The 24,987-nt window shown below is 62.3% G+C and overlaps 3 protein-coding genes across 3 annotated transcripts; 1 reads left to right on the top strand and 2 right to left on the bottom strand.

Annotated features, from left to right (window-relative positions):
* Positions 1-4,388: 4,388 nt before the first annotated feature.
* On the top strand, positions 4,389-6,962 carry LOC132321037 (zinc finger and SCAN domain-containing protein 22-like; the record flags this gene model as incomplete). The annotated part of the gene is made up of 4 exons (XM_059834641.1): positions 4,389-4,711; positions 5,047-5,103; positions 5,145-5,235; positions 6,187-6,962. Coding segments are annotated over 4 exons (1,247 nt in total), but the record flags the coding sequence as incomplete, so codon positions are not given.
* A 4,539-nt stretch (positions 6,963-11,501) lies between these two features.
* Positions 11,502-18,769, bottom strand: LOC104254711 (natterin-3). Its single transcript, XM_059834643.1, has 4 exons — positions 18,585-18,769; positions 18,291-18,326; positions 17,790-17,895; positions 11,502-12,767 (listed from the first exon to the last, which is right to left on the bottom strand). Exons 2-4 carry the CDS (start codon positions 18,303-18,305, stop codon positions 11,758-11,760), a joined length of 1,131 nt encoding a protein of 376 aa, XP_059690626.1. The 5' UTR covers positions 18,306-18,326; positions 18,585-18,769; the 3' UTR covers positions 11,502-11,757.
* Positions 18,770-20,492: 1,723 nt separating this feature from the next.
* Positions 20,493-24,267, bottom strand: CHMP2A (charged multivesicular body protein 2A). The gene is given in 7 exon segments (XM_059834644.1): positions 20,493-20,954; positions 20,957-21,052; positions 21,602-21,631; positions 21,634-21,662; positions 22,479-22,608; positions 23,166-23,349; positions 24,100-24,267. Coding segments are annotated over 7 exon segments (660 nt in total). The 3' UTR covers positions 20,493-20,931.
* Between the last annotated feature and the right edge of the window lie 720 nt (positions 24,268-24,987).

A 24,987-nucleotide genomic window follows, 5' to 3' on the forward strand; every position in this document is an offset into this window, starting at 1 on the left:
TGGTGGGGGGCACCCAGGGGTGGGGGGGCACCCCCCCCGGGCAGCACCCAAGGGTGGGGGGAACACCTCTCCTGCAGCACCCAGCACCCAAGGGTGGGGGACACCCCCGTGCATCACCCAGCACCCGGGGGGTGGGGGTCATCTCCCCCGGGCAGCACCCAGGGGTGGGGGGCACCCGGGGGTGGGGGGGCACCCAGGGGTGGGGGTCATCCCCCCCGGGCAGCACCCAAGGGTGGGGGGACACCCCTCCTGCAGCACCCAGCACCCAGGGGTGGGGGGACACCCCCGTGCATCACCCAGCACCCAAGGGTGGGGGGACACCCCCCCCGGGCAGCACCCGGGGGTGGGGGGACACCTCTCCTGCAGCACCCAGCACCCAAGGGTGGGGGGACACCCCTCCTACATCACCCAGCACCCAGGGGTGGGGGACACCCCCGTGCATCACCCAGCACCCGGGGGTGGGGGGTCATCCCCCCCGGGCAGCACCCAAGGGTGGGGGGGACACCTCTCCTGCAGCACCCAGCACCCGGGGTGGGGGGGCACCCGGGGGTGGGGGGACACCCGGGGGTGGGGGGGGCACCCAGCACCCGGGGCATAAGCACCTCAAGTGCATCACCCAGCACCCAGGGGTGGGGGACACCCCCGTCCATCACCCAGCACCCCGGGGTGGGGGTCATCCCCCCCGGGCAGCACCCACGGGTGGGGGACACCCCTCCTGCAGCACCCAGCACCCGGGGGTGGGGGACACCCCCTGCGCAGCGCCGAGCACCCCGTGCTCCCCCCTCCCCACGCGAGTGCTGGGAGGGGGCGTGTCCTCCTCGCCCCGGTCCCGCCCATTCGCCCTCTTCCGCTCGCCCACTGGCCCGCCGCGCTGTCACTCACGCCCCCTGCCGTAGGAGGGCGTTCCCACGGGTCCAGCTCGGGGAGGGGGGCGGGCCTCAGCGTGATTGACAGCACATTCGCCCAATGGAGCCCTACGCGGGGGTTTTCCTCGCTGCCCCCCCCGTTACGGCGGCCGAAAGGGGCCAAGGGGTGTTTGGGGGGGGGGGGGGGTGTGCGCAATGGGGGGGGTGCGGGGGGGGGGTGCCGAAGTGGGGTGCACAGGGATGGGGGTGCAACGGGGGGGGTGCACGGTGGGGGGGGGGATGCAATGGAAAGGGGGGGTTGCAAAAGGGGGGGGGGGTCATGGGGTGCACAGGAAAGGGGGGCAATGGGGTGCGGGGGGGGGCACATTTTGGGGGTGCAGTGGGGCGCACAGTTTGGGGGGGCACAAGGGGGGTTGCAATGGAAAGGGGGGGCGATGGGGGGTCCTGGGGTGCACAGGGCGGGTGCACGGGGGGGGTATGACATTTTTGGGGTGCAGTGGGGTGCACAGGGTGGGGGGTGCAGTTTGGGGGTGCACGGGGGGGTGCAGTGGGGCGCACAGTTTGGGGGGGCACGGGGGGGGGAATGGAAAGGGGGGGTGATGGGGGGGTTCCTGGGGTGCACAGGGCGGGGGCACGGGGGGACATTTTGGGGTGCAGTGGGGTGCACAGGGTGGGGGTGCAGTTTGGGGGTGCACGGGGGGGGGTGCAGTGGGGCGCACAATTTGGGGGGGGCACGCGGGGATGCAATGGAAAGGGGGGGCGATGGGGGGGTCCTGGGGTGCCCAGGGCGGGTGCACGGGGGGGGGGGTGACATTTTTGGGGTGCAGTGGGGTGCACAGGGTCGGGGTGCAGTTTGGGGGTGCACGGCGGGGTGCAGTGGGGCGCACAGTTTGGGGGGCACGGGGGGGGTGCAATGGAAAGGGGGGGTGATGGGGGGGTCCTGGGGTGCACAGGGCGGGGGCACGGGGGGGGTATGACATTTTGGGGGTGCAGTGGGGTGCACAGGGTCGGGGTGCAGTTTGGGGGTGCACGGGGGGGTGCAATGGGGCGCACAGTTTGGGGGGCACGGGGGGGGTGCAATGGAAAGGGGGGGTGATGGGGGGTTCCTGGGGTGCACAGGGCGGGGGCACGGGGGGGTATGACATTTTTGGGGTGCAGTGGGGTGCACAGGGCGGGGGTGAACGGGGGTGTGTGTGTGTGTGACATTTTGGGGTGCAGTGGGGTGCACAGGGTCGGGGGTGCAGTTTGGGGGTGCACGGGGGGGTGCAGTGGGGCCCACAGTTTGGGGGGGGCACGGGGGGGGGAATGGAAAGGGGGGGCGATGGGGGGTCCTGGGGTGCCCAGGGCGGGGGTGCACGGGGGGGGTGTGTGACATTTTGGGGGTGCAATGGGGCGCACAGGGCGGGGGGGGGGGGGGGGCCGCACACTTTGGGGGTGTCAGGGTGCACAGGGCCCCCCCCCCGGGCGGGGGGGTTGGGGGGGGGGTGTTAACCCTTTCCGCGCCGCCGGCGGCTCCGGGCTGCGGAGGGTTAAGGCCGGTCCCGGCGCTGAGTGACGGCGGCGACGGCCACCGCGGGGCGGGGGGGGGGCCCGGGGGGGGTGGGGTGGGGGGGGGCGGCGGGGCCGGGCCGGGCCGCTCCGGCCCTTTGTGTCGGCGAGCGGGGAGCGGCGGGGCTGCGGCGGGGGGACCCCAGGTCCGGGGGGGGCTGCGGGGCCGGGGGGGCTGCAAGGTGGGGGGGGGGCTTTGCATAGGCAGGGGGGGGCTGCAATGCCGGGGGGGGGGGGCTTTGCATGGTCCGGGGGGGGGGCAGTTGCATGGTCCTGGGGCGGGGGGGGGGCGGTTTCATGGTCCTGGGGGGGGCTTGCATTGCCGGGGGGGCTTTGCATAGTCCTGGGGGGGTTGCAAGGCTGGGGGGGGGCTTTGCATGGTCCTAGGGCGGGGGGGGGGGCGGTTGCATGGTCCTGGGGGGGGATTGCATGGCCGGGGGGGGCTTTGCATGGCCCTGGGGCGGGGGGGGGGGCGGTTTCATGGTCCTGGGGGGGTGTTGCATGGCCGGGGGGGGCTTTGCATAGTCCTGGGGGGGGTTGCAAGGCCGGAGGGGGGTTTGCATGGCCCTGGGGGGGTTGCAAGGCTGGGAGGGGGCTTTGCATGGTCCTGGGGCGGGGGGGGGGGGGCGGTTGCATGGTCCTGGGGGTGTTGTATGGCCGGGGGGGGCTTTGCATAGTCCTGGGGGGGGTTGCAATGCCGGGGGGGGGGGCTTTGCATGGTCCTGGGGCGGGGGGAGGGCGGTTGCATGGTCCTGGGGGGTGTTGCATGGCCGGGGGGGGGGCCTTTGCATGGTCCTGGGGCGGGAGGGGGAGGGGGCAATTGCATGGTCCTGGGGGGGGGATTGCATGGCCGGGGGGGGCTTTGCATGGTCCTGGGGGGGTACAAGGCACGGGGAGGGGGGGGGCTTTGCATGGTCCTGGGGCGGGGGGGGGGGCAATTGCATGGTCCTGGGGGGGTACAAGGCACGGGGGGGGGGGGGGGGGCGCTTTGCAAGGTTCCCGGAGCTTTTGCGAGGCTGGAGGGAGGGGGCTTTGCAAGGTGGGGGGGTGGGGCGGGGGGGCACATCGCGTGGTCCTGGGGGCTTTGAAAGGCCGGGAGGTGGGGGGGCACATTGCAAGAACTGGGGGGGGGGGGGGGGTTGCAAGGCCGGGGGGGCGTATTACACGCTGCTGAGGGGAGCTTGCAAAGCGGGGGGGGGGCAGGATGGGGACGGGGGGGGGGGGGGTACATTGCAAGAACCTGGGGGCTTTGTAAGCTGGGGGATGGGGAGGGGATGTTGCACGGTTGGGGGGGGGGATAAGCTGGGGGTGGGGGGCACGTGGCATTGCAAGATTTGTGGGACTTTTGCAAGGCTGGGAGTCAGTTTGGGGGGGGGGGGGCACGTTGTAATACCCGGGGGCTTTGAAAGCTGAGGGGGGGGGGGTAGGGATATTGCGTGGTCCTGGGGGGTGATTTGCAAAGCTGGGGGGCTGGGGAAGGGTCTTTGCAAGCTTTGCAGAGCTCTTGCAAGGGTGTGGATGGGGGGGGGGGGCACATCGCATGGTCCTGGGGGGGCTTTGCATGCTGGGGGGTGGGCACATTGCATAGTCCTCGGCGGGTGGGGGGGTTACAAAGCTGAGGGAACACAATGGGGGGGGTCTTTGCGAAGCAATGTCCTGTTCTCCTCGCCCCCCCCCGCAGAGCCCACCCCACCAGCTGCTTTGCAAAGCCCCCCCCCACCCGACATCACACCCCCCCCGGGAGAGCGAGGGGGGAGACAGAGCAGCGACGGAGCCCAGCAGCATGGAGACCCCGACCACGCGACCCCCGCTGGCGGCTGCAACCGGAGGGGGGCCGCCGGTGTCCCCCCAGCCCCGTGCCCCCCCCTCGCCGTGCCCGGAGGAGGACGCAGGGGGGTCCCCGGTGTCCTTGGAGCGGGTGGCCGAGAGACGCCGCTGGCCCCGGGGGGGAGTGGGCACGGCGGTTGGTACCAGCACTCCATGGCGGTGGCGCCGGTGGTGCCGGGACGGAGATGCGTCGCTTGCGCTTCCGGCAATTCCGGTACCAGGAGGCGTCAGGACCACGGGACGTTTGCCGGCGGTTACGGGAGCTGTCGCAGGGTTGGTTACGGCCGGAGGTGCGGAGTAAGGAGCAGATCATGGAGCTGCTGGTGCTGGAGCAATTCCTCAGCATCCTTCCCGAGGAAATCCAGAGCTGGGTCTGGGTCCGACATCCCGAATCCTGTGCCCAAGCCATCGCCTTGGCCGAGAGCTTCCAGTTGGGACAGGGAGATCCCGATGGGATTTGGGAGCAGCAGGTGAGAGCAGCAGCCGGATCCTGCCCCAGGAGGGGGTTTGCAAGGAGCTCCCATCCTCCTGCCCCCCAAAACTGGGCACAGCCACCCCCCCGGCATTGCTTTTGAGCTCATCCCCACAGGACACCCCCAAAACTGATCCTGGAAAGGCAGGAGGGTGGGGGGTCCCGGGCTCCCAACTCCCCTCCGCAGCCCCTGGGGGTCCCGGGCACCCAACTCCCCTCTGCAGCCCCTGGGGGTCCCGGGCACCCAACTCCCCCTCTGCAGCCCCTGGGGGTCCCGGGCACCCAACTCCCCTCTGCAGCCCCTGGGTGCCCCTTTTTCCTTGGGTCCCACAGGTGACGGTGCGTGTGAAGGTGGAGGAGGTGGCCTCAGGGGATGCGGAGGACCCCGAAGTGGCGGTGACCCACTGAGCCCCCCATCGGAGTCGCCCCAGCTGCCCTCTGGGGACGGCTGGCGGGAGGAGGTGGCCCGGGGCAAGGTCAGGTTTGTCCCCGAGGAAGAGGAGCGGCACCTGCAGGAAACAGGTAACGGGCTGAAGGAAAGAGATTCTTCACCCCCCCCTCCCCAAAAAAAGGGGGTGAAGAAGCTGCAGTAGGAGCCAGAGGGGCTTGGAGGTGGTGGGGTGTCTCCTGCGATGGGCTTGGCCCCGTCTGGTCCTCCCCACGGCTGCGCCCAGGGTGTCATTACTCTTTTTTGGGGTGTTTTGTTGCTCTTGGTGGAGGATGAGTGAGGGCAAAGAGGGGGGGGAAGGGCTAAAAATAAGGTCCTGGTGCTGGGAAAACTCTTGGGGTGTTGAGAAAGAAGAAAGACGTGACCCCAAGAAGGATCCAGATGGAGACTCTTGCAGTGGTGCCACCATGTGTGATCTTGAGCCCCGTTGCGGTGTGAGAAGAAAGGTCTCCTTGGGCTCGAAAGCCAAACTGAAGCAAGAAGGGCTGGGAGATGTATGCGAGATGTCCACGCCAGCGTGGGAAGCTGGGAGACGGCCATCTCCTGAGTTGCGGAGAAGTTGGAGAAGGATGGAGATCTTGGAGTGAAGATCATGAGCGTCCGTAGAGAGCTCTTGTTCTCCACGTTTGTCCTCTAGAAACCACGAGCCCCAAAATCTTGTTCCCTTCCTCCAGCATCAGCTTCTCCTTCACGACGATGCTGGAAATGCTGCTTTAAGGAGTTGTGGTGTTTTGGGGATGATGGTTGGAGCACGGTGGGCTCCTCTCCAAGTCCTCCTGCAGCCGTCCTTCCCTGTCGGACCGGCTGGGATCCTCTGCTGAGGTGGCCTTGTCTTCATCCCTGTCCCAGCATGGCCTGATGGCCATCCATGGACGGATTTGGGGTTTCGCTCAACGGTGGGAGCTGGACCATCTCCACCGTTGCTGGAGGAGATCAGAGGAGTGGGGTGGTGGGGTCAGAGGAGAAGGGCGGTGTCCTCCATTGAGAACCAACTCATGAAGCATCTTCTCCTTCCCCCCCAGCAGGTCCCACCATGGCGAGCAGAGACACGGAGGCATCCGTTTTGCAACGGCAAGACCCCCTGCACCCACCCAGCACCCTCCAGGTCATGCCGGTGGTCAGGAACCCCACCCGGAGAGGGCCTCACCGGCGACAGATCCCACGGGATCCCATCACCTTCCCACAGCCCCTCACCCAAGGTCTGCCCGGACCGGTGGAGGACACCAGGAGCCCAGAGAAGCCCTGGGTGAAGCGGGAGCCGTCAGCGCAGGGGAAGGACCGTCCGTACCCCTGTGGTGAGTGCGGCAAGAGCTTCGGCCGGTTGACCCACCTGAAGACCCACCAGCGAACCCACACGGGGGTGAAGCCCTACGCCTGCGGGGCTTGCGGCAAGAGCTTCGGCCACCTCTCCACCCTCACCACCCACCAACGGCTACACACGGGTGAGCGTCCTTACGCCTGCGGCTCCTGCGGCAAGACCTTCACCAACCCATCGGACCTCAACAAGCACCAACGGTCGCACACCGGCGAGCGACCCTACCCCTGCGCCGCCTGCGGCAAACGCTTCAGCCAACAGTCCAACCTCACCATGCACCAACGGAGCCATACCGAGGAGCGACCCTACCCCTGCGGCGCCTGCGGCAAGAGCTTCAAGTACTTGGCGGACCTGACGGTGCACGAGCGCTCGCACACGGGCGAGAGACCCTTCCCCTGTCCCCACTGCGGGAAGAGCTTCAGCAACAAGTCCTCCCTCGCCCGGCACACGCGCATCCACGCCCGGGTGGCCGCCAGGGACAAGTGATGAGGTTTGGTGGTGGGGAGGATGAAGAGGGCAGCACCGCTTCATCCTGGCGGAGGAGGTGATGATGGGGGGCCACCATGGGGGACGGTTGAGGTTGGGTGGGTGGGGTGGACCTGGCGGATGCCCCGGATGGCCGGTGCTGGTTTCCTTGCCAGCCGGTGCCACGCGTCTGCTGCAGATGGACTCGTTTGCCCGGAGGAGATGCAACATGGATGGGGGGATGATGAGCCGATGCTTGATGTCCTCCATGAGCCTGGTGGCTCCAGGACGTGGCTCCCTGGTCCTGAAGGAGATGCAACACAGTTGGGGGTGAAGATGAGCTGATGACTGAGATCCCCCATTGAGCCTGGTGGCTCCAGGATGCAACTTCCTGATCCCAGAGGAGATGCAACATGGATGGTGAGATGATGATGTCCTCCATGAGGTTGGTGGCTCCAGGACACTGCATCCCAGAGATGTAGCATGGCTGGGGGTGAAGACAAGCTGATGATTGATGACCCCTATGAGCCTGGTGGCTCCATGATATGGCTCCCTGGTCACAGAGGAGATGCAACATGGATGGGGGGATGATGAGCTGATGATTGATGTCCTCCATGAGCCTGCTGGCTCCAGGACATGGCTCCCTGGTCCTGGAGGAGATGCAACATGGCTAGGGGTGAAGACAACCTGATGACTGATGTCCCACGTGAGCCTGGTGGCTCCAGGACAGTGTCCCAAAGGCGCTGTAAGACGGCTGGGGGTGAAGACGAACTGATGATTGATGACCCCTGTGAGCCTGGTGGCTCCAAGATATGGCTCCTTGGTCCCAGAGGAGATGCAACATGGATGGGGGGGTGATGAGCTGATGATTGATGTCCTCCATGAGCCTGGTGGCTCCAGGACAATGTCCCAAAGGAGCTGTAAGACGGCTGGGGCTGAAGACGAACTGATCCTTGATGTCCCCCGTGAGCCTGGTGGCTCCCTGCTCCCTCGCCCATCTCCTCTGGGCACGTCCATCTCCCTCCACCATAACCCCGCCACCGGCACACCCCGTCTTCCCTTCCACTTGGGCATCTCCAGTTGCAACTCACCTTTTTTATCCCCCCTTTTTGGTATTTATTCATCACGGCGAGCGCCCTCCCCTCCCGCCGTCCCCCCGCCCCGGGCCTTAAATTTCGGAGACCAACCTACCTCACCGGCCGCTCACCCGGGGCTCGCCACGGGTGCCGGGGTGGCTTGGGCAGCCCTGCGCGGCTCCGCTTCCCCGCTCCCGGCGGGTTCACCCCTCCCCAATTTTTGCCCCCCCTTTGCTGTAACGACGGTTTTAGCCACCTCTCTGCACTGCTTCGTGGGTTTTTTCTTGCGGCATGCGGGGGGACGAGCGCGTTCAATAGGGGAGGTTGCAGCCGAAATGCATCCCGGGGCTGTTGAGCAGCCTGGTGTGCCCGGTGCAGCGCAGCGGCAGCAGCGCAGCGATGCAGTGGGGTGCTTCGGCTGGGGCGTGGGGCTTGCAGCACCACACCGGGCAGGGGCGGGGGGGGGCTGTTGCGCTTGTTGCGCAGCCTGGGGCTCGCAATGCAGTGCTGAGGTGGTGGGAGCTTGCAGTGCTGCTCGCAGCTGTGCCTCACGCTGCGGCATTGCACGCTGCACTTGCAGCGGCACAAGGTGGTTTGTACAGTGCAGGGCGCTTGCAGCGCACCACCATGCAACGTGGCTTTCGCTATGCGCCATCAAGTTTGTGCTGCATCTGCAACGGGGACTGCAGCTGCAGTGCTGCATCCAGTGCACCACTGCACTTGGGCTGTGCACAGCCTTGCACTGCATTTTGTTGTCCGCGGCCTGGTGCATTGTGCTTGCGCTGCAGTGTTCCATTTGCATTGCAGCAGCAGGCTTGCATGGCCGTGCCAGGCTTGCACTGCAGCGTTGCACTTGCGCTGCAGCACTGCATTTGCATTGCAGTGTAGCACTTGCGCTGCAGCATTGCATTTGCATTGCAGTGCCAGGCTTGCGCTGCAGCGGTGCATTTGCATTGCAGCGTGGGCTTGTGTTACAGCATTGCACTTGCACTGCAGCGCAGGCTTGCACTGCAGTGTTGCACTTCTGCTGCAGCATTGCATTTGCATTGCAATGCCAGGCTTGCGCTGCAGGGTTGCATTTGCATTGCAGCGCCAGGCTTGTGTTGCAGCGTTGCACTTGCACTGCAGTGTCAGACTTGTGCTGCAGCGTTGCATTCACGTTGCCACGCCAGTCTCGTGCTGCAGCGCAACACTGCAAATGCAGCGTATAGCTTGCCCTGCAGCACCAGGGTTGCAGCCCAGCGCTTGCGCTGCAGCCTGGCGCTTAAAATACAGCGCACAGTTTGCGCTGCGGCACGGCGCTCGCTGCGCGGCAGGACGGTTGCGATCCTGCGCATCGGTTGCACTGCAGCACGTTGCGGCACAGTGCGGGGCAGCAACTGCGCTGCAGTGGTTGCAGTGCAGTGCAGCGGGGTGCAGTGCAGCGCGGTGCTAGCAATGCATCGTACACCCCCAGCCCTCTAAGGGACACCCCCCAAGACAATCTGGGGTCTCCCCAAATCTCTGAACCCCCCCCCCAGCCCCCTGGACCCCCCCAGCATTCCAGGACCCTCAACCCCTCTGTACCCCCCAGCTCTCAGGGACCCCCCGAGACACCCCCCCCCCCCCCAGTGTCTTCCTGGACCCCCCCCCCAAAACCCTCCGGGGAGCCACGGCCCCCCCTCTGCAAATGGTGGGCGGGGCGGCCGCCCCACCCGCGCAGCGATTGGTTGGCTCCGTTGTCGCTCCTGCCTTGGCAGGAAAGGGAGGGGGGAGGCAAGGAGAGGGTTAATCCCTTGGGCGCCGGGTGGGGGCTTTGGTCCACCATCATCCTCAGATGATGCCACCTCCATGAGCGTCCTCCAAGGACACAGCCTCCACCATCATCCTCAGATGATGCCACCTGCATGAGCATCGTCCACCATCATCCTCAGATGATGCCACCTCCATGAGTGTCCTCCACCATCATCCTCAGATGATGCCACCTCCATGAGCATCCTCCACCATCATCCTGAGATGATGCCACCTCTGTGAGTGACCTCCACCACCATCCTGAGATGATGCCACCTCCATGAGTATCATCCAAGGACACAGCCTCCACCATCATCCTCAGATGATGCCACCTCCATGAGTGCCTACCAAGGACACAGCCTCCACCATCATCCTGAGATGATGCCACCTCTATGAGTGTCCTCCACCATCATCCTCAGATGATGCCACCTCCATGAGCGCCCCTCCACCATCATCCTGAGATGATGCCACCTCCATGAGCGTCCTCCAAGGACACAGCCTCCACCATCATCCTCAGATGATGCCACCTGCATGAGCATCGTCCACCATCATCCTCAGATGATGCCACCTCCATGAGTGTCCTCCACCATCATCCTCAGATGATGCCACCTCCATGAGCATCCTCCACCATCATCCTGAGATGATGCCACCTCTGTGAGTGACCTCCACCACCATCCTGAGATGATGCCACCTCCATGAGTATCATCCAAGGACACAGCCTCCACCATCATCCTCAGATGATGCCACCTCCATGAGTGCCTACCAAGGACACAGCCTCCACCATCATCCTGAGATGATGCCACCTCTATGAGTGTCCTCCACCATCATCCTCAGATGATGCCACCTCCATGAGCGCCCTCCACCATCATCCTGAGATGATGCCACCTCCATGAGTGTCCTCCAAGGACACAGCCTCCACCATCATCCTGAGATGATGCCACCTCTATGAGTGTCCTCCACCATCATCCTCAGATGATGCCACCTCCATGAGCGCCCTCCACCATCATCCTGAGATGATGCCACCTCCATGAGTGTCCTCCAAGGACACAGCCTCCACCATCATCCTGAGATGATGCCACCTCCATGAGTGTCCTCCACCATCATCCTCAGATAATGCCACCTCCATGAGCATCCTCCACCATCATCCTGAGATGATGCCACCTCCATGAGTGCCTACCAAGGACACAGCCTCCACCATCATCCTCAGATGATGCCATCTCCATGAGCGTCCTCCAAGAGACACAGCCTCCACCATCATCCTGAGATGAGTGGTTCCATTTCCATCCATTATTTCAGGTTTTTTTCCTTCTTCCTCACCCCTTCTCTTATTAAATCACATTTTGGGAGCGTTCTAGCGAACCACACAGCTGAATTTGTTTGATCTGCAAGCATTTTTCACAAAACGCAAGAAGAAATGACAAACATGGGTGCCGCAGCAGGAAATTATGTCCATCCAGCTCTGGGTGGAGAGAGGTTCCTCAATGGGTAGCTGCTCTGCTAGGTCCAAGAGAGGCGCTCGATGAAAGTTATGGTGGAAAAAAGGAAAAATAGAGACCACAAGAAACTCATTTTTCTGCATCCAGCACAGCTGCCGTCCTGTTTTGGGGAGAAATGGAGGTTATTGGGGAAACAAATAGAAAATGCAGACTGCAAAAATAGCATTTTTCTGTATTTCACGTTGTTGTTGTTGTGTCTTTTTGGGGAGAGATGGAGGTTATTTTGGAGAAAATAGAAAACGCAGACTGAAAAAAACCCCATTTTTCTGCATTCCACGTTGTTGCCGTGTCATTTCAGAGAGGGATGAAGGTTATGCCATGAAAACAGAAAATACAGAAGGCAAAATAATTGCATTTTTCTGCATTGCAGGTTGCTGCCATCCCATTTCGGGAGGAGACGGTAGTTATTTGCAGGGGGGAAAAAAGAAAAAGCAGATTGCAAGAAGCAGATACACCGATCCGCCTCACCATCCCCTACGCCCGGCATGGTGGGATGTCGGCGATGGGCCAGCACTCCTGGACGCCGGCCCAGACACCCACCACCACCCGGCTGCGAGCCCACCCCGTCGCAGCGACACGGTGCGGTTGACCGTTGCCAAAATCACGGGTCAGTTGCGCGGTGAAGGGGATGCGGACATCCAACCGACGTCCCTTCAGGGCCACCGTGCATGCCGTCCGGGGCTGCATCTCCTCCTCCACCATGTGGGTATGGACAACGTACTCGCTGATGCTGGCTCCCCCCAGCCAGGAGATGTTGGTGACGTTGGTGACCTCCCAGCCTGTCCCATTGAAGGTCAAGAGGGCGGCTCGCAACATCCCACGGATGGTGGTGAAGACCCTCTGGTCCATCTCCCAGTCGTGCTCCATCTCAGTGGCCTCCTCCAAGGTGACAGCTTTACGCACCCCTTGGCAGCCCTCGTTCCTCACCGTGGTCTTCGTCAGGGTGATGTCCTCCCCACGCTCCACCACCCCGCTCATGTTGTAGTGGACATCGGAGATGGTGACATCTGCCGGGCCCTTCTTGACCACCAAGACTTGGTACCACTTGAACCAAACCTCCTCACCATCCACCACCACAAAGGCAGCCCTCTCCGCTCTGGAGATCTTGCCCAAGCCGTAGCGGTTCCTCCCAACGAAGACATCAACGAATGGGCAACCCTCCACGGCATTTTCGGGAACGCTGCCGAAGGAGCCATCCACCCAACCCAGCACCTCGAAGTCTCCCACGTTGACCAACACCTTGAAGTTGTGGGTGCTCCACTCCCGTTCTCCATATGGGAAGAAGCAGAAGGGGCCTCGCTCGGGGACGTAGGCACCGGTGTTGCAGTCACGCAGCTCAGTTGAGCAGACATATTCCATCCTCTTGGCGTAGCCGTTCCAGTTGGAGACGGCATCGGCAGGCAGTGTGCCTTCAAAAGTCACCCACTTTAGGTATGAAGGTGGCTCCTCATCTCGCTTCCTCCGGGGAAAGCTCCAGCTGGTGGCTGTGGGGAGGAAATGGGGGATTTTGGTGAAATGAGATGCCTCCATCCTGCCCCACCGGCTCGAAGCTGTCGGAGCGATGTCCTGCATAGACCCACCCCGTTGGGGAAGCTGCTGGTGTGCAACACCCCGCGCTTGTCCCAGCACGGATGGCCAAGAAAACGATAAGTAAGACATCTCAACCAACCCTTCTTAAATTTGGGGGGGCAAAATGGGGGGCAATCCTGCTAAAAATCAGAAGAGCAGAGACCTTCACGCGTTGGAGGACAGAGGGATGGATGAGACCATGTACTGGGTTTACGTGGCCAGGCTTTGGGCGGGGGGGGCTGCAGCAGTGACCTCTGTGACAAGAGTCATTGAGCTGCCCCACATTGGACACAGCTGCGTCCAGCTGGCTTTAAAACGGAACCACCCCTGGCCAAAGCTGAGCCCACCAGTGATGTTGGTGGTACCTCTCTGATAACGTATTTGAGAAGGGCTAAAAAATGCTGTGAAAAAGAGAAATGAGAAAATGTGAGAGAAACAACCCTGAAGACACCGAGGTTGGTGAAGAAGGAGGGTGAGGAAGTGCTCCAGGTGCCGGAGAAGAGGTTTCCCCTACAGCCCATGGAGAGCCCACGCTGGAGCAGGTTCATCCTGAAAGACTGCAGCCCGTGGGAAGGACCCACGGAGGAGCAGGTTGAACCTGAAGGACTGCAGCATGTGGACAGCCCACACTGGAGCAGGTTCATCCTGAAGGTCTGCAGCCCACGGGGAGGACCCATGCTGGAGCAGGTTCATCCTGAGGGACTGCAGCACGTGGAGAGCCCATACTGGAGCAGGTTGATCCTGAAGGTCTGCAGCCCATGGAAAGCCCTCGCTGGAGCAGCTTCATCCTGAAGAACTGCAGCCCGTGGAGAGCCCAAGCAGGTTGAACCTGAAGGACTGCAGCCTGTGGAAAGCCCACGCTGGAGCAGGTTCATCCTGAGGGACTGCAGCATGTGGAAAGCCCACGCTGGAGCAGGTTCATGCTGCAGGACTGCAGCACGTGGAGATGAGCAGGTTCATCCTGGGGGACTGCAGCCTGTGGAGAGCCCATACTGGAGCAGGTTCATCCTGAAGGTCTGCAGCCCATGGGAAGGACCCACGCTGGAGGAGGTTCATCCTGAGGGACTGCAGCACGTCAAAAGCCCATACTGGAGCAGGTTCATGCTCAAGGTCTGCAGCCCATGGAAAGCCCTCGCTGGAGCAGCTTCATCCTGAAGAACTGCAGCCCGTGGAGAGCCCAAGCAGGTTGAACCTGAAGGACTGCAGCCTGTGGAGAGCCCACGCTGGAGCAGGTTCATCCGGAGGGACTGCAGCCTGTGGAGAGCCCATACTGGAGCAGGTTGAACCTGAAGGTCTGCAGCCCACGGGAAGGACCCACACTGGAGCAGGTTCATCCTGAGGGACTGCAGCACGTGGAGAGCCCACGCTGGACCAGGTTCATGCTGCAGGACTGCAGCACGTGGAGACAAGCAGGTTCATCCTGAAGGACTGCAGCCTGTGGAGAGCCCATACTGGAGCAGGTTCATCCTGAGGGACTGCAGCCCATGAAAAGCCCTCGCTGGAGCAGCTTCATCCTGAGGGACTGCAGCCTGTGGAGAGCCCACGCTGGAGCAGGTTCATCCTGAGGGACTGCAGCACGTGGAAAGCCCTCACTGGAGCAGGTTCATCCTGAAGGTCTGCAGCCCACGGGAAGGACCCGCGCTGGAGCAGGTTCATCCTGAAGGACTGCAGCACGTGGAGAGCCCATACTGGAGCAGGTTCATCCTGAAGGTCTGCAGCCCATGAAAAGCCCTCGCTGGAGCAGCTTCATCCTGAAGAACTGCAGCCCGTGGAGAGCCCAAGCAGGTTGAACCTGAAGGACTGCAGCCTGTGGAGAGCCCACGCTGGAGCAGGTTCATCCGGAGGGACTGCAGCACGTGGAGATGAGCAGGTTCATCCTGAGGGACTGCAGCTTGTGTAAAGCCCACGCTGGAGCAGGTTCATCCTGAGGGACTGCAGCCTGTGTAAAGCCCACGCTGGAGCAGGTTCATCCTGAGGGACTGCAGCCCATGGGAAGGACCCTCGCTGGAGCAGGTTGAACCTGAAGGTCTGCAGCCCACGGGAAGGACCCACGCTGGAGCAGGTTCATCCTGAGGGACTGCAGCACGTGGAGAGCCCATACTGGAGCAGGTTCATCCTGAAGGTCTGCAGCCCACGGGAAGGACCCGCGCTGGAGCAGGTTCATCCTGAAGGACTGCAGCACGTGGAGAGCCCATACTGGAGCAGGTTCATCCTGAAGGTCTGCAGCCCATGGAAAGCCCTCGCTGGAGCAGCTTCATCCTGAAGAACTGCAGCCCGTGGAGAGCCCAAGCAGGTTGAACCTGAAGGACTGCAGCCTGTGGAGAGCCCACGCTGGAGCAGGTTCATCCTGAGGGACTGCAGCATGTGGAAAGCCCACGCTGGAGCAGGTTCATGCTGCAGGACTGCAGCACGTGGAGATGAGCAGGTTCATCCTGGGGGACTGCAGCCTGTGGAGAGCCCATACTGGAGCAGGTTCATCCTGAAGGTCTGCAGCCCATGGGAAGGACCCACGCTGGAGGAGGTTCATCCTGAGGGACTGCAGCACGTCAAAAGCCCATACTGGAGCAGGTTCATGCTCAAGGTCTGCAGCCCATGGAAAGCCCTCGCTGGAGCAGCTTCATCCTGAAGAACTGCAGCCCGTGGAGAGCCCAAGCAGGTTGAACCTGAAGGACTGCAGCCTGTGGAGAGCCCACGCTGGAGCAGGTTCATCCGGAGGGACTGCAGCCTGTGGAGAGCCCATACTGGAGCAGGTTGAACCTGAAGGTCTGCAGCCCACGGGAAGGACCCACACTGGAGCAGGTTCATCCTGAGGGACTGCAGCACGTGGAGAGCCCACGCTGGACCAGGTTCATGCTGCAGGACTGCAGCACGTGGAGACAAGCAGGTTCATCCTGAAGGACTGCAGCCTGTGGAGAGCCCATACTGGAGCAGGTTCATCCTGAGGGACTGCAGCCCATGAAAAGCCCTCGCTGGAGCAGCTTCATCCTGAGGGACTGCAGCCTGTGGAGAGCCCACGCTGGAGCAGGTTCATCCTGAGGGACTGCAGCACGTGGAAAGCCCTCACTGGAGCAGGTTCATCCTGAAGGTCTGCAGCCCACGGGAAGGACCCGCGCTGGAGCAGGTTCATCCTGAAGGACTGCAGCACGTGGAGAGCCCATACTGGAGCAGGTTCATCCTGAAGGTCTGCAGCCCATGAAAAGCCCTCGCTGGAGCAGCTTCATCCTGAAGAACTGCAGCCCGTGGAGAGCCCAAGCAGGTTGAACCTGAAGGACTGCAGCCTGTGGAGAGCCCACGCTGGAGCAGGTTCATCCGGAGGGACTGCAGCCTGTGGAGAGCCCATACTGGAGCAGGTTGAACCTGAAGGTCTGCAGCCCACGGGAAGGACCCACACTGGAGCAGGTTCATCCTGAGGGACTGCAGCACGTGGAGAGCCCACACTGGACCAGGTTCATGCTGCAGGACTGCAGCACATGGAGACAAGCAGGTTCATCCTGAAGGACTGCAGCCTGTGGAGAGCCCATACTGGAGCAGGTTCATCCTGAGGGACTGCAGCCCATGAAAAGCCCTCGCTGGAGCAGCTTCATCCTGAGGGACTGCAGCACGTGGAAAGCCCTCACTGGAGCAGGTTCATCCTGAAGGTCTGCAGCCCACAAGAAGGACCCGCGCTGGAGCAGGTTCATCCTGAAGGACTGCAGCACGTGGAGAGCCCATACTGGAGCAGGTTCATCCTGAAGGTCTGCAGCCCATGGAAAGCCCTCGCTGGAGCAGCTTCATCCTGAAGAACTGCAGCCCGTGGAGAGCCCAAGCAGGTTGAACCTGAAGGACTGCAGCCTGTGGAGAGCCCACGCTGGAGCAGGTTCATCCGGAGGGACTGCAGCACGTGGAGATGAGCAGGTTCATCCTGAGGGACTGCAGCTTGTGTAAAGCCCACGCTGGAGCAGGTTCATCCTGAGGGACTGCAGCCCATGGGAAGGACCCTCGCTGGAGCAGGTTCATCCTGAAGGTCTGCAGCCCACGGGAAGGACCCACGCTGGAGCAGGTTCATCCTGAGGGACTGCAGCACGTGGAGAGCCCATACTGGAGCAGGTTCATCCTGAAGGTCTGCAGCCCACGGGAAGGACCCACGCTGGAGCAGCTTCATCCTGAAGGACTGCAGCCTGTGGAGAGCCCATACTGGAGCAGGTTCATCCTGAGGGACTGCAGCCCATGAAAAGCCCTCGCTGGAGCAGCTTCATCCTGAGGGACTGCAGCACGTGGAAAGCCCTCACTGGAGCAGGTTCATCCTGAAGGTCTGCAGCCCACAGGAAGGACCCACGCTGGAGCAGCTTCATCCTGAAGGACTGCAGCACGTGGAGAGCCCATACTGGAGCAGGTTCATCCTGAAGGTCTGCAGCCCATGGAAAGCCCTCGCTGGAGCAGCTTCATCCTGAAGAACTGCAGCCCGTGGAGAGCCCAAGCAGGTTGAACCTGAAGGACTGCAGCCTGTGGAGAGCCCACGCTGGAGCAGGTTCATCCGGAGGGACTGCAGCCCACAGGAGGAACCCACGCTGGAGCAGTTCATGAAGGACTGGATTCCCGTAGGCGTTATGAACTGACCACAGCCCCATTCCCCTACGCCGCTCAGGGTGGGGAGAAGAAGGTAGAGGAGACAGGAGTGAAGCTGAGGTTGGGAAGAAGCTGGGGGAGACGGTGTTTCTAGTTTTGTCTGTTTCTCACCATCCTACTCTACTTTTAATTACCAATAAACTAAATTAACCTCCTCCAAGTCGAGTCTGGTTTGCCCACGACGATAACGGGTGCGTGATCTCCTGGACTTTATTTCAACCCGCGAGCTTTTCGTCTTATTTTCTTCCCGTTCCGGCCAAGGAAGGGGAGAGAGCGGCTGGGTGGGCGTCTGCCAGCCAGCCAAGGTCAACCCACCAGAGAGCAAGACTCACCCAGGGGCTGCAGAGGTCTTCCCACCAGTCCCACCGGCGGGGTTTTGGCAGCTCCGTCAGCCCCGCTGCTTCCTCCGAGGAAGAGGAGGGCGGCGGCGAGGAATAGCTGTGAAGAAGACCAGGGGAGGTGTCACCCCTCCAAGCCCTGTCTCACCATCCCACGCCTCAAGGGCTACTCCCTGGCCAGGATTCGGGTCGTGGCCGTATCCTGACATCCCTCTGTCTGGTTTTTGGGGTGAAATCCCACCTGGTTGTATTGACACGGCTTTTATTTTTACCCAGCCCGGAGGGGAAAGGCTGGGAAAAGGGAGAGGCTGGGAAATGCAACACAGCGCTCGCTCATAACAACTCTCTTTTTTTAATTTTATTATATTTCTTTTATTATTTTATTTACTTGTTTCAATTATTCTTTTCTAGGAGCTAGGAAGCATCCTTTTTTTCCCCTGAAGCGGTTAAAAATCCCCCAAATAACCCCAAACCGTGCCCCGCAAAGCGCCATACCTCGCATGTCGGCATCCCACCGGCCACCTCCGGAGGCTGCGATTTAAATATAGATTTTTAATAAAGAAACGTAATAATTTTCGCAGCCCCACGGCCACGTCCTCCTCCCGACCCGGCAAACCGGCCTCAGCGGTCCCATCTTTGCAGGGGCTCCCAAATGCCCCAGCTCCCCATTTTGGGGCTAAAACCAACCGTTTTGGGTTCTGCTGGATGTTTTATCCACAAGCCGTGAGCTCGATATAAATCCCAACTGGCGTTCGCCCGCGGTTTGCTGCCCCACGGTGTGCTCCCTACCTCGCCTCTGCTCCCGCTTGGATGTAAATTCCTTTTTTTTGGGGTGTTTTCGGTCCTTTTTGGGTCACTTCTAGACCAGAGGGGTGTTTTCCAGCGCAGCTGAGCTCGCCCGCAGACATGCGAGCCCTGGGAAAGATCAAAGTCTGAACAGGAAGAGAAGTGCGAATAAATGCAAAAAAAAAAGGAAAAAAAAAAAGCGGAGGGAGGACTGTTATCAGAAATTTGGCAATTTTTCTACTTTTTGCATAAATTTAGCATTGCTTTTTATTCTTCGCAATCAGGAAAAACATGTTACTGACACCTAAAAAGCACCCGCAAGCGGCACGAAACGCCCGTCGCCAGGCACCCCGCAGGTTTCGCGTACCCAAAGCGGTTCCTCTCACCCCAAAACGCCGCTCAGAAATCGGTATTTCCGGGAAAAAAAAAGACATAAATCCCTGGTTTTTTCCACGCTGAAAAAAAATCGCTTTTGTAAAAAATAATCTGCATTTTCTGCTTCAAATCTGCAAATCAAAGCGAATTAGAACCAACTCGGATCACCCGCACGTCTCTAGGACGCAAAAGAAATCAGCCAACAGACCCAAAATCCGTGCAAGTGATAAATTTGGGGGGGATTCCCCCAAAAAAGAGAAGTTTTTGCAGCGAGGACACAGTGGTTTGGGGTTTTTGCCCCGAAACGGGGCGGTGCCTGCTGTGGCCACGCAGTGTTTTCTCATCTACCCCAAAATGACGGTTTTTAGGGCGGAAATGGGATGTTCGGTGGTTTGGTGGGGGCTTGGCAGCGGGAGGGGAGAGGCAGGCAGGAGGGACCCAGGCACCCGGGACCCCCACCCAGGAGGGACCCCCACCCAGGAGAGGGACCCAGGCGCCTGGGACCCCCACCCAGGAGGGACCCCCACCCAGGAGAGGGACCCAGGCGTCCGGGACCCCCACCCAGGAGGGACCCCCACCCAGGAGTGACCCAGGCGCCCGGGACCCCCACCCAGGAGGGACCCCCACCCAGGAGGGACCCAGGCGCCCGGGACCCCAAACTAAGCACCCCCCTCCCACCCAGTGAGGAACCCAGGCACCCGGAGCCCCCACCCAGGAAGGACCCAGCCATCCGGGCCCACCCTCCGCCACCCCACAGCAGTCACCAGTGAACCCCCCCCCACACCCAACCCCCCCTCCCAGTGCTCCCAGTCCCATACTGGGTGGCACCGCCCCCCCCCCCCCCCAGGAAGCAGCAGTGGGGGAGGCAGCAGGTACCAACGTGCGCCCTTTATTGCCCCGGTTCAGCTGCCCCGGGGGGGGGCAAAGACCCCCAAGAGGGGCAAATACCCCGGGGGGGGGAGTGCAAATACCCCCAAGAGGGGGCAAATAATGCAAAGAAGGGGGCAAAGAGCTCCCGGAGGGGGGGGAAATACCCCCGGGGGGGGGGGGGGAATACCCCAAGAAAGAGTCAGTAACCCAGATAAAGGGGGCAAATACCCCCGGGGGGGGCAAATGCTCCAGAAGAGAGGGGCAAATAGCCCCGGGGGGGGGGAAATGCCCCAGAAGAGGGGGGCAAATACCCCAGAAGAGGGGGGCAAATAACCCAGAAGAGGGGGGCAAATGCCCCAGAAGAGGGGGGCAAATAACCCCGGGGGGGGCAAATGCCCCAGAAGAGGGGGGCAAATGCCCCAGAAGAGGGGGGCAAATACCCCCGGGGGGGGCAAATGCCCCAGAAGAGGGGGGCAAATACCCCAGAAGAGGGGGGCAAATACCCCCGGGGGGGGCAAATGCCCCAGAAGAGAGGGGCAAATACCCCAGAAGAGGGGGGCAAACAGCGCCGGGGGGGGCAAATGCCCCAGAAGAGGGGGGCAAATACCCCCGGGGGGGGGGAAATGCCCCAGAAGAGGGGGGCAAACAGTGCCGGGGGGGGGGGGGCAAATCCCCCCAGGGGGAAGCCGAGGTCCTGTAGTGTGTCTGAGATGCCCCCCCCGGCCCAGAAAGGGTTGGGCAAGGTCAAAGGTCACTGGGGGTCAGCCCCAGGGGGGGTCACAGGTCACCAGAGGTCAAGGCCAGAGGTCAAGGGTCATCCTTAGGGGCACAAGTCACCAAGAGGCCACGCAGGGATCAGGGGCGGCGGGGTCACTGTTGGCCAAGGTCAAAGGTCATCGCAGGGGTCAGGGTGGTGAGCGCAGGTCACACGGAGTCGGAGGTCACCGCAGGGCAGCTCCGGGGTCACAGGTCACTGAAGTCAACCCCAGGGTCGTAGGGCGCGGGGGGGGTCAACCCCGGGGTCGCAGAGCAGCAGGGTTCAACTTCGGGGTCGCAGGGTGTCGGGGAAGGGTCCAGTCGGGGGTCAGGGGTCAGAGGTCGGGGGTCAGTCCCGGCGCAAGTTCTTGAGCGCTCTTCCAGGTCGGCGTCGGCATCGGCCAGCGCAGCCGCGGCCTCGGGCGCCCGCCCCTCCCCCGCTGCCAGCGACCCCCCTGGCGGGGGCAGGGCTGGGGGCAAAGGGCAGAGGTCAGGGGGTCACCACCACCCATCACCCCCCTCCAAATGCTCCCCAGGCCCCTGAAATACCCCCCAGGTACCCCAAGTACTCTCCCAGATCCCCCCCTGCCCCCCAAATATCCCTCCAAATCCCCCCAGACCCCCTAAATACCCCCGTGCCCCCCAAAATGCCCCCCCCAGACCTGTATCCACCACCCATTACCCCCCCCAGATCCCCCCAAATCCCCCCAGACCCCTGAAGTACCCCTCTACCCCCAAAATGCCCCCCCCAGTGCCCCAATGCCTCCCAGGGCCCCTTAAATACCCCCAAAATACCCCTCAGCCATGACCCCCGTGCCCCCCAAAATGCCCCCCCCAGTCCTGTATCCACCACCCATTACCCCCCCCGACCCCTCAAATACCCCCCCTGGCTCCCCAATGCCCCGAGGGGCCCTTTAAATCCCCCAAAATGCCCCCCAGATGTTCAACTACCCCCCCAGCCCCCCCCAAACACCCCCCGACCCCAAATTGCGCCCCCCGCCCCCCCCAGCCCCACTCACTGGCCAGCTCGTCGGTGAGGTTCAGTCCAGCTCATCCAGCACCTGTGACACCACCGCGTCGCTGCGGGGACAAGGGGGTCAGGGGTCACGCCGGGTCCCCCCCAGTGTCCCCTGACCCAGCCTCAGTGTCCCCTTACCTGCTCTGTCCCCACTCACGATGTCCCCAACCTTCCCGGCATCCCATACCCCACAAGTCCCCATCCCTCCCCAGCCCACCCAGGGTGTCCCCATGTGTCCCCCCATGTCCTCAGCCCACATGTCCCCACCTTCCTGTCCCCTCATGCCCGCTGTGTCCCCATGTCCCCACCCCACCATGTCCCCGTCTTCCATGTCCTCCGTATCTCCATTCTACCATGTCCCCCTCTCCGTGTGCCCCCCATGACTCCCACACCGTGTCCCCATTCCCCATGTCCCCCAAATCCCTGCCTCCATGACCCCGATGTCCCCATGTCTCTGTCCCCTCGTGTCCCCACCCCACCACATCCCCTTCTCATGTCTTTCTCCATGACCCTCCATGTTCTCAACCCTACCACGTCCTTGTCCCACCACGTCCTGCCCTATGTCCCCACCAGGTCCCCACCCCACCGCATCCCTGTTCCCCCACGTCCATGTCCCACCAGGTCTACATCCCATCATGTCCCCCCCTTTCTGTCCCCCGCCACGCTCCCGTGTCCATGAGCCAAACGTCCTTGTCCCACGTCCCATTCCACCACGTTCTCCTTTTCCCTGTCCCCTTGTGTCCCCACTGTCCCTAATCTCCCACATCCCCGTCTCCTCTGTCTTTGTCCCACCACATCCTTCTCCACACGCCCCCGCCATGTCCTCCACCCCAGTGTCCCCGTCCCCCACAACCCCCTGTCCCCGCCATGTCCCCCACCTCTCCTCCTCATCGTCTTCATCCCCCATAGCGTCATCGATGGCATCGTTCATCAGCTCCTCTTTCATGTCCATGATCTCCGCCTGCTTCTCAAACTCCATCATGATCTTCTGGATCTGGGCAGCTTCAGCTGGGGGGGGACACAGGAACATGGCACATGGCACACAGGGACACAGGGATGTCCCCATGGCCATGTTGGACAGTTCATGGTGGGTACAGCCTTCGGCATGTCCCCACGGCCATCTCGGGTCATTTGTGGTGGCTACAGTCCCCCACACCCACCCTGTGTGGTTTCTGGGGCCGTGGCCTTGGGCACATTCTCTGTGGCAGCTCATGGTTGCCACAGTCTCATGGACATCTTCATGGCCACCCCAAGCAGCTTGCGGTGGCCTTGGCCACAGGGATGTCTCCCCTGAAGCAGCTGGTGGTAGCCATGGTCTTAGGGACATCTTCATGGGCAGGTCAGGGCAACTTGTGGTGGCCACAGCCTTGGGGTCTCCCCTGGGGCAGCTTGTGGTGGCCAGTCTTTGGGATGTCCTCACGGCCGCTCCAGGGCAGCTCACGGTGGCCACAGCCATGGGGACATCCCCGTGGCCACCCTGGGGCAGGTAATGATGGTCACAGCTTTGGGACATCCCCATGGAGCATCTCACAGCAGCCACAGCCTTGGGGACATCCCCACGGCACCTACCTGCCGGTTCATGGTGGCCATGGCCTTGGTGACGCCCTTCATGGCCTGGGCCATGGAGTTGTTGGACTTGAGGGTCTGGATCTTGAGGGACACGGCCTGGACGTTGGCCCTCATGGTGATGAACTTCTTCACGTAGCGCCGCGTCCGCACCAGATCCTTTGCCATAATCTTCACCGCATCCTGAAGGCCAAGGGGGGAACATCGAGCAGCCATGAGGTCCCCCAAGAGGCCAAGGGGATCTCCAGGGACCCCTCTGTGTCCCTCAGGGCCCACCACGGTCCCCATCACCATCTCAACAGTCTCCTTTGTACCCACCATGGGCACTTGGGATTTCCATGATCCCCCCCCCAGTCCCCATCGTGCTCCCTGGTGCTCTCCAAGCACCATGTCCCTGCGCGTCCCCTAGACCCACCATGGTCCCTGGTCTCCCCCAGCATTCAAGTCCCCTCCGTGGTCCCCAGGTCCCACCACTGTCCCCCAGGCCCCCTCCATGTCTCCTGGTCCCTCCCTGCTCCCCTGGTCCCCCCAAGCGTCCCAATCCTCACCATGTCCCCACCATGGTCCCCTCCAAGAGTCCTGGATCCCTCCACATCCCCTGGTCCCCAACAAGTCCCCTGGTCCCCTCCGTGTCCCCTGCTCCCCTCTGCAGTGCCCTGACATCCTTCACATTCCCACGTCCCCTCCACATCCCCTGCTCCACTCTGCATCACCCTGTCCCCACCGCAGTCTCTTGGTCCCCTCCGTGTCCCCACGTCCCCTCTGCATTCTCCTGTCCCCACCATGTCCCCTGGTCCCCACAACAGTCCCCTGGAGTCCTCGTCATCCTGGGTCCCCACAACTGTCCCCTTGTCCCCCCCTATTCTCCCATCCCCTCTACAGTCTCCTGATGCCCTCCACGTCCCCACCGTGTCCCCCGTGGTGTCCTCTCACCATCTGGCCCTGCTTGGCCATCTTCTTGATGTCAACGATGATCTTCTTCTCCTGCGCCTCGAGCTTCTGGCGCTCGCGGTCGAGCTCCCGCATGGCACGGGCCAGCGCCCGCTGGTTCTGCCGCAGCAGCTCCTCCGGCGTCTTCCGGCGCCCGAACAGCAGGTCCATGGCGGCAGCGGCGCCTGGGACACGGCCAGGTGGGACACGGACATCGGGGACACAGATGGGGAGGGCACGGACATGAGGGACACGGATATGGGGGACACAGGGATGTGGCGGGACACAGGGGGCATGGGTGGGGGTGACACGGACATGGAGGATGTGGACATCATGGGGACACAGACAGGGGGATGTGGGACACGGAGATTGAAGGGACACGGGCAGGGAGGGGACACAGGGCATGGAGGGGGCCATGAACATGGGGAGATGGACACGGGGGGACACGGAGATGGGGACGTGAATATTGGGGTACACGGACATTGGGGACGTGGGGGACATGGTCATGGGAGACATGGACACGAGGGACACAAAAGGCCAAAGACAAGGGGACCATGAACGTGGTGGGGACACAGACGTGGGGGACATGGAGACGAGGGACACAGATGGGGGGGACACGGAGGACAAGGGGGGACATGGATGTGGGGGACAGGAAGAAATGGGAGGAGGAGAGCAGGGTGGGACATGGGGAGACATGGGGGGGGACACAGGGGGGGCAAATAGAGACATGGGGGTGACACGAAAGGGGGGACAGGGAGGGGACACGGCGGGGGGGCATCACGATGCCACGTGGGGTCTGTCCCAGAGCACTCCGTTGCCCCCCCAGGACACTGATACCCCCCCAGGGGCATTTATTAGCCCCCCCAAAGGCACTGACACCCCCAGGGACAC

The sequence above is a fragment of the Gavia stellata genome, unplaced genomic scaffold (assembly GCF_030936135.1).
Source record: "Gavia stellata isolate bGavSte3 unplaced genomic scaffold, bGavSte3.hap2 HAP2_SCAFFOLD_1182, whole genome shotgun sequence".
Taxonomy (NCBI): Eukaryota; Metazoa; Chordata; class Aves; order Gaviiformes; family Gaviidae; genus Gavia; species Gavia stellata.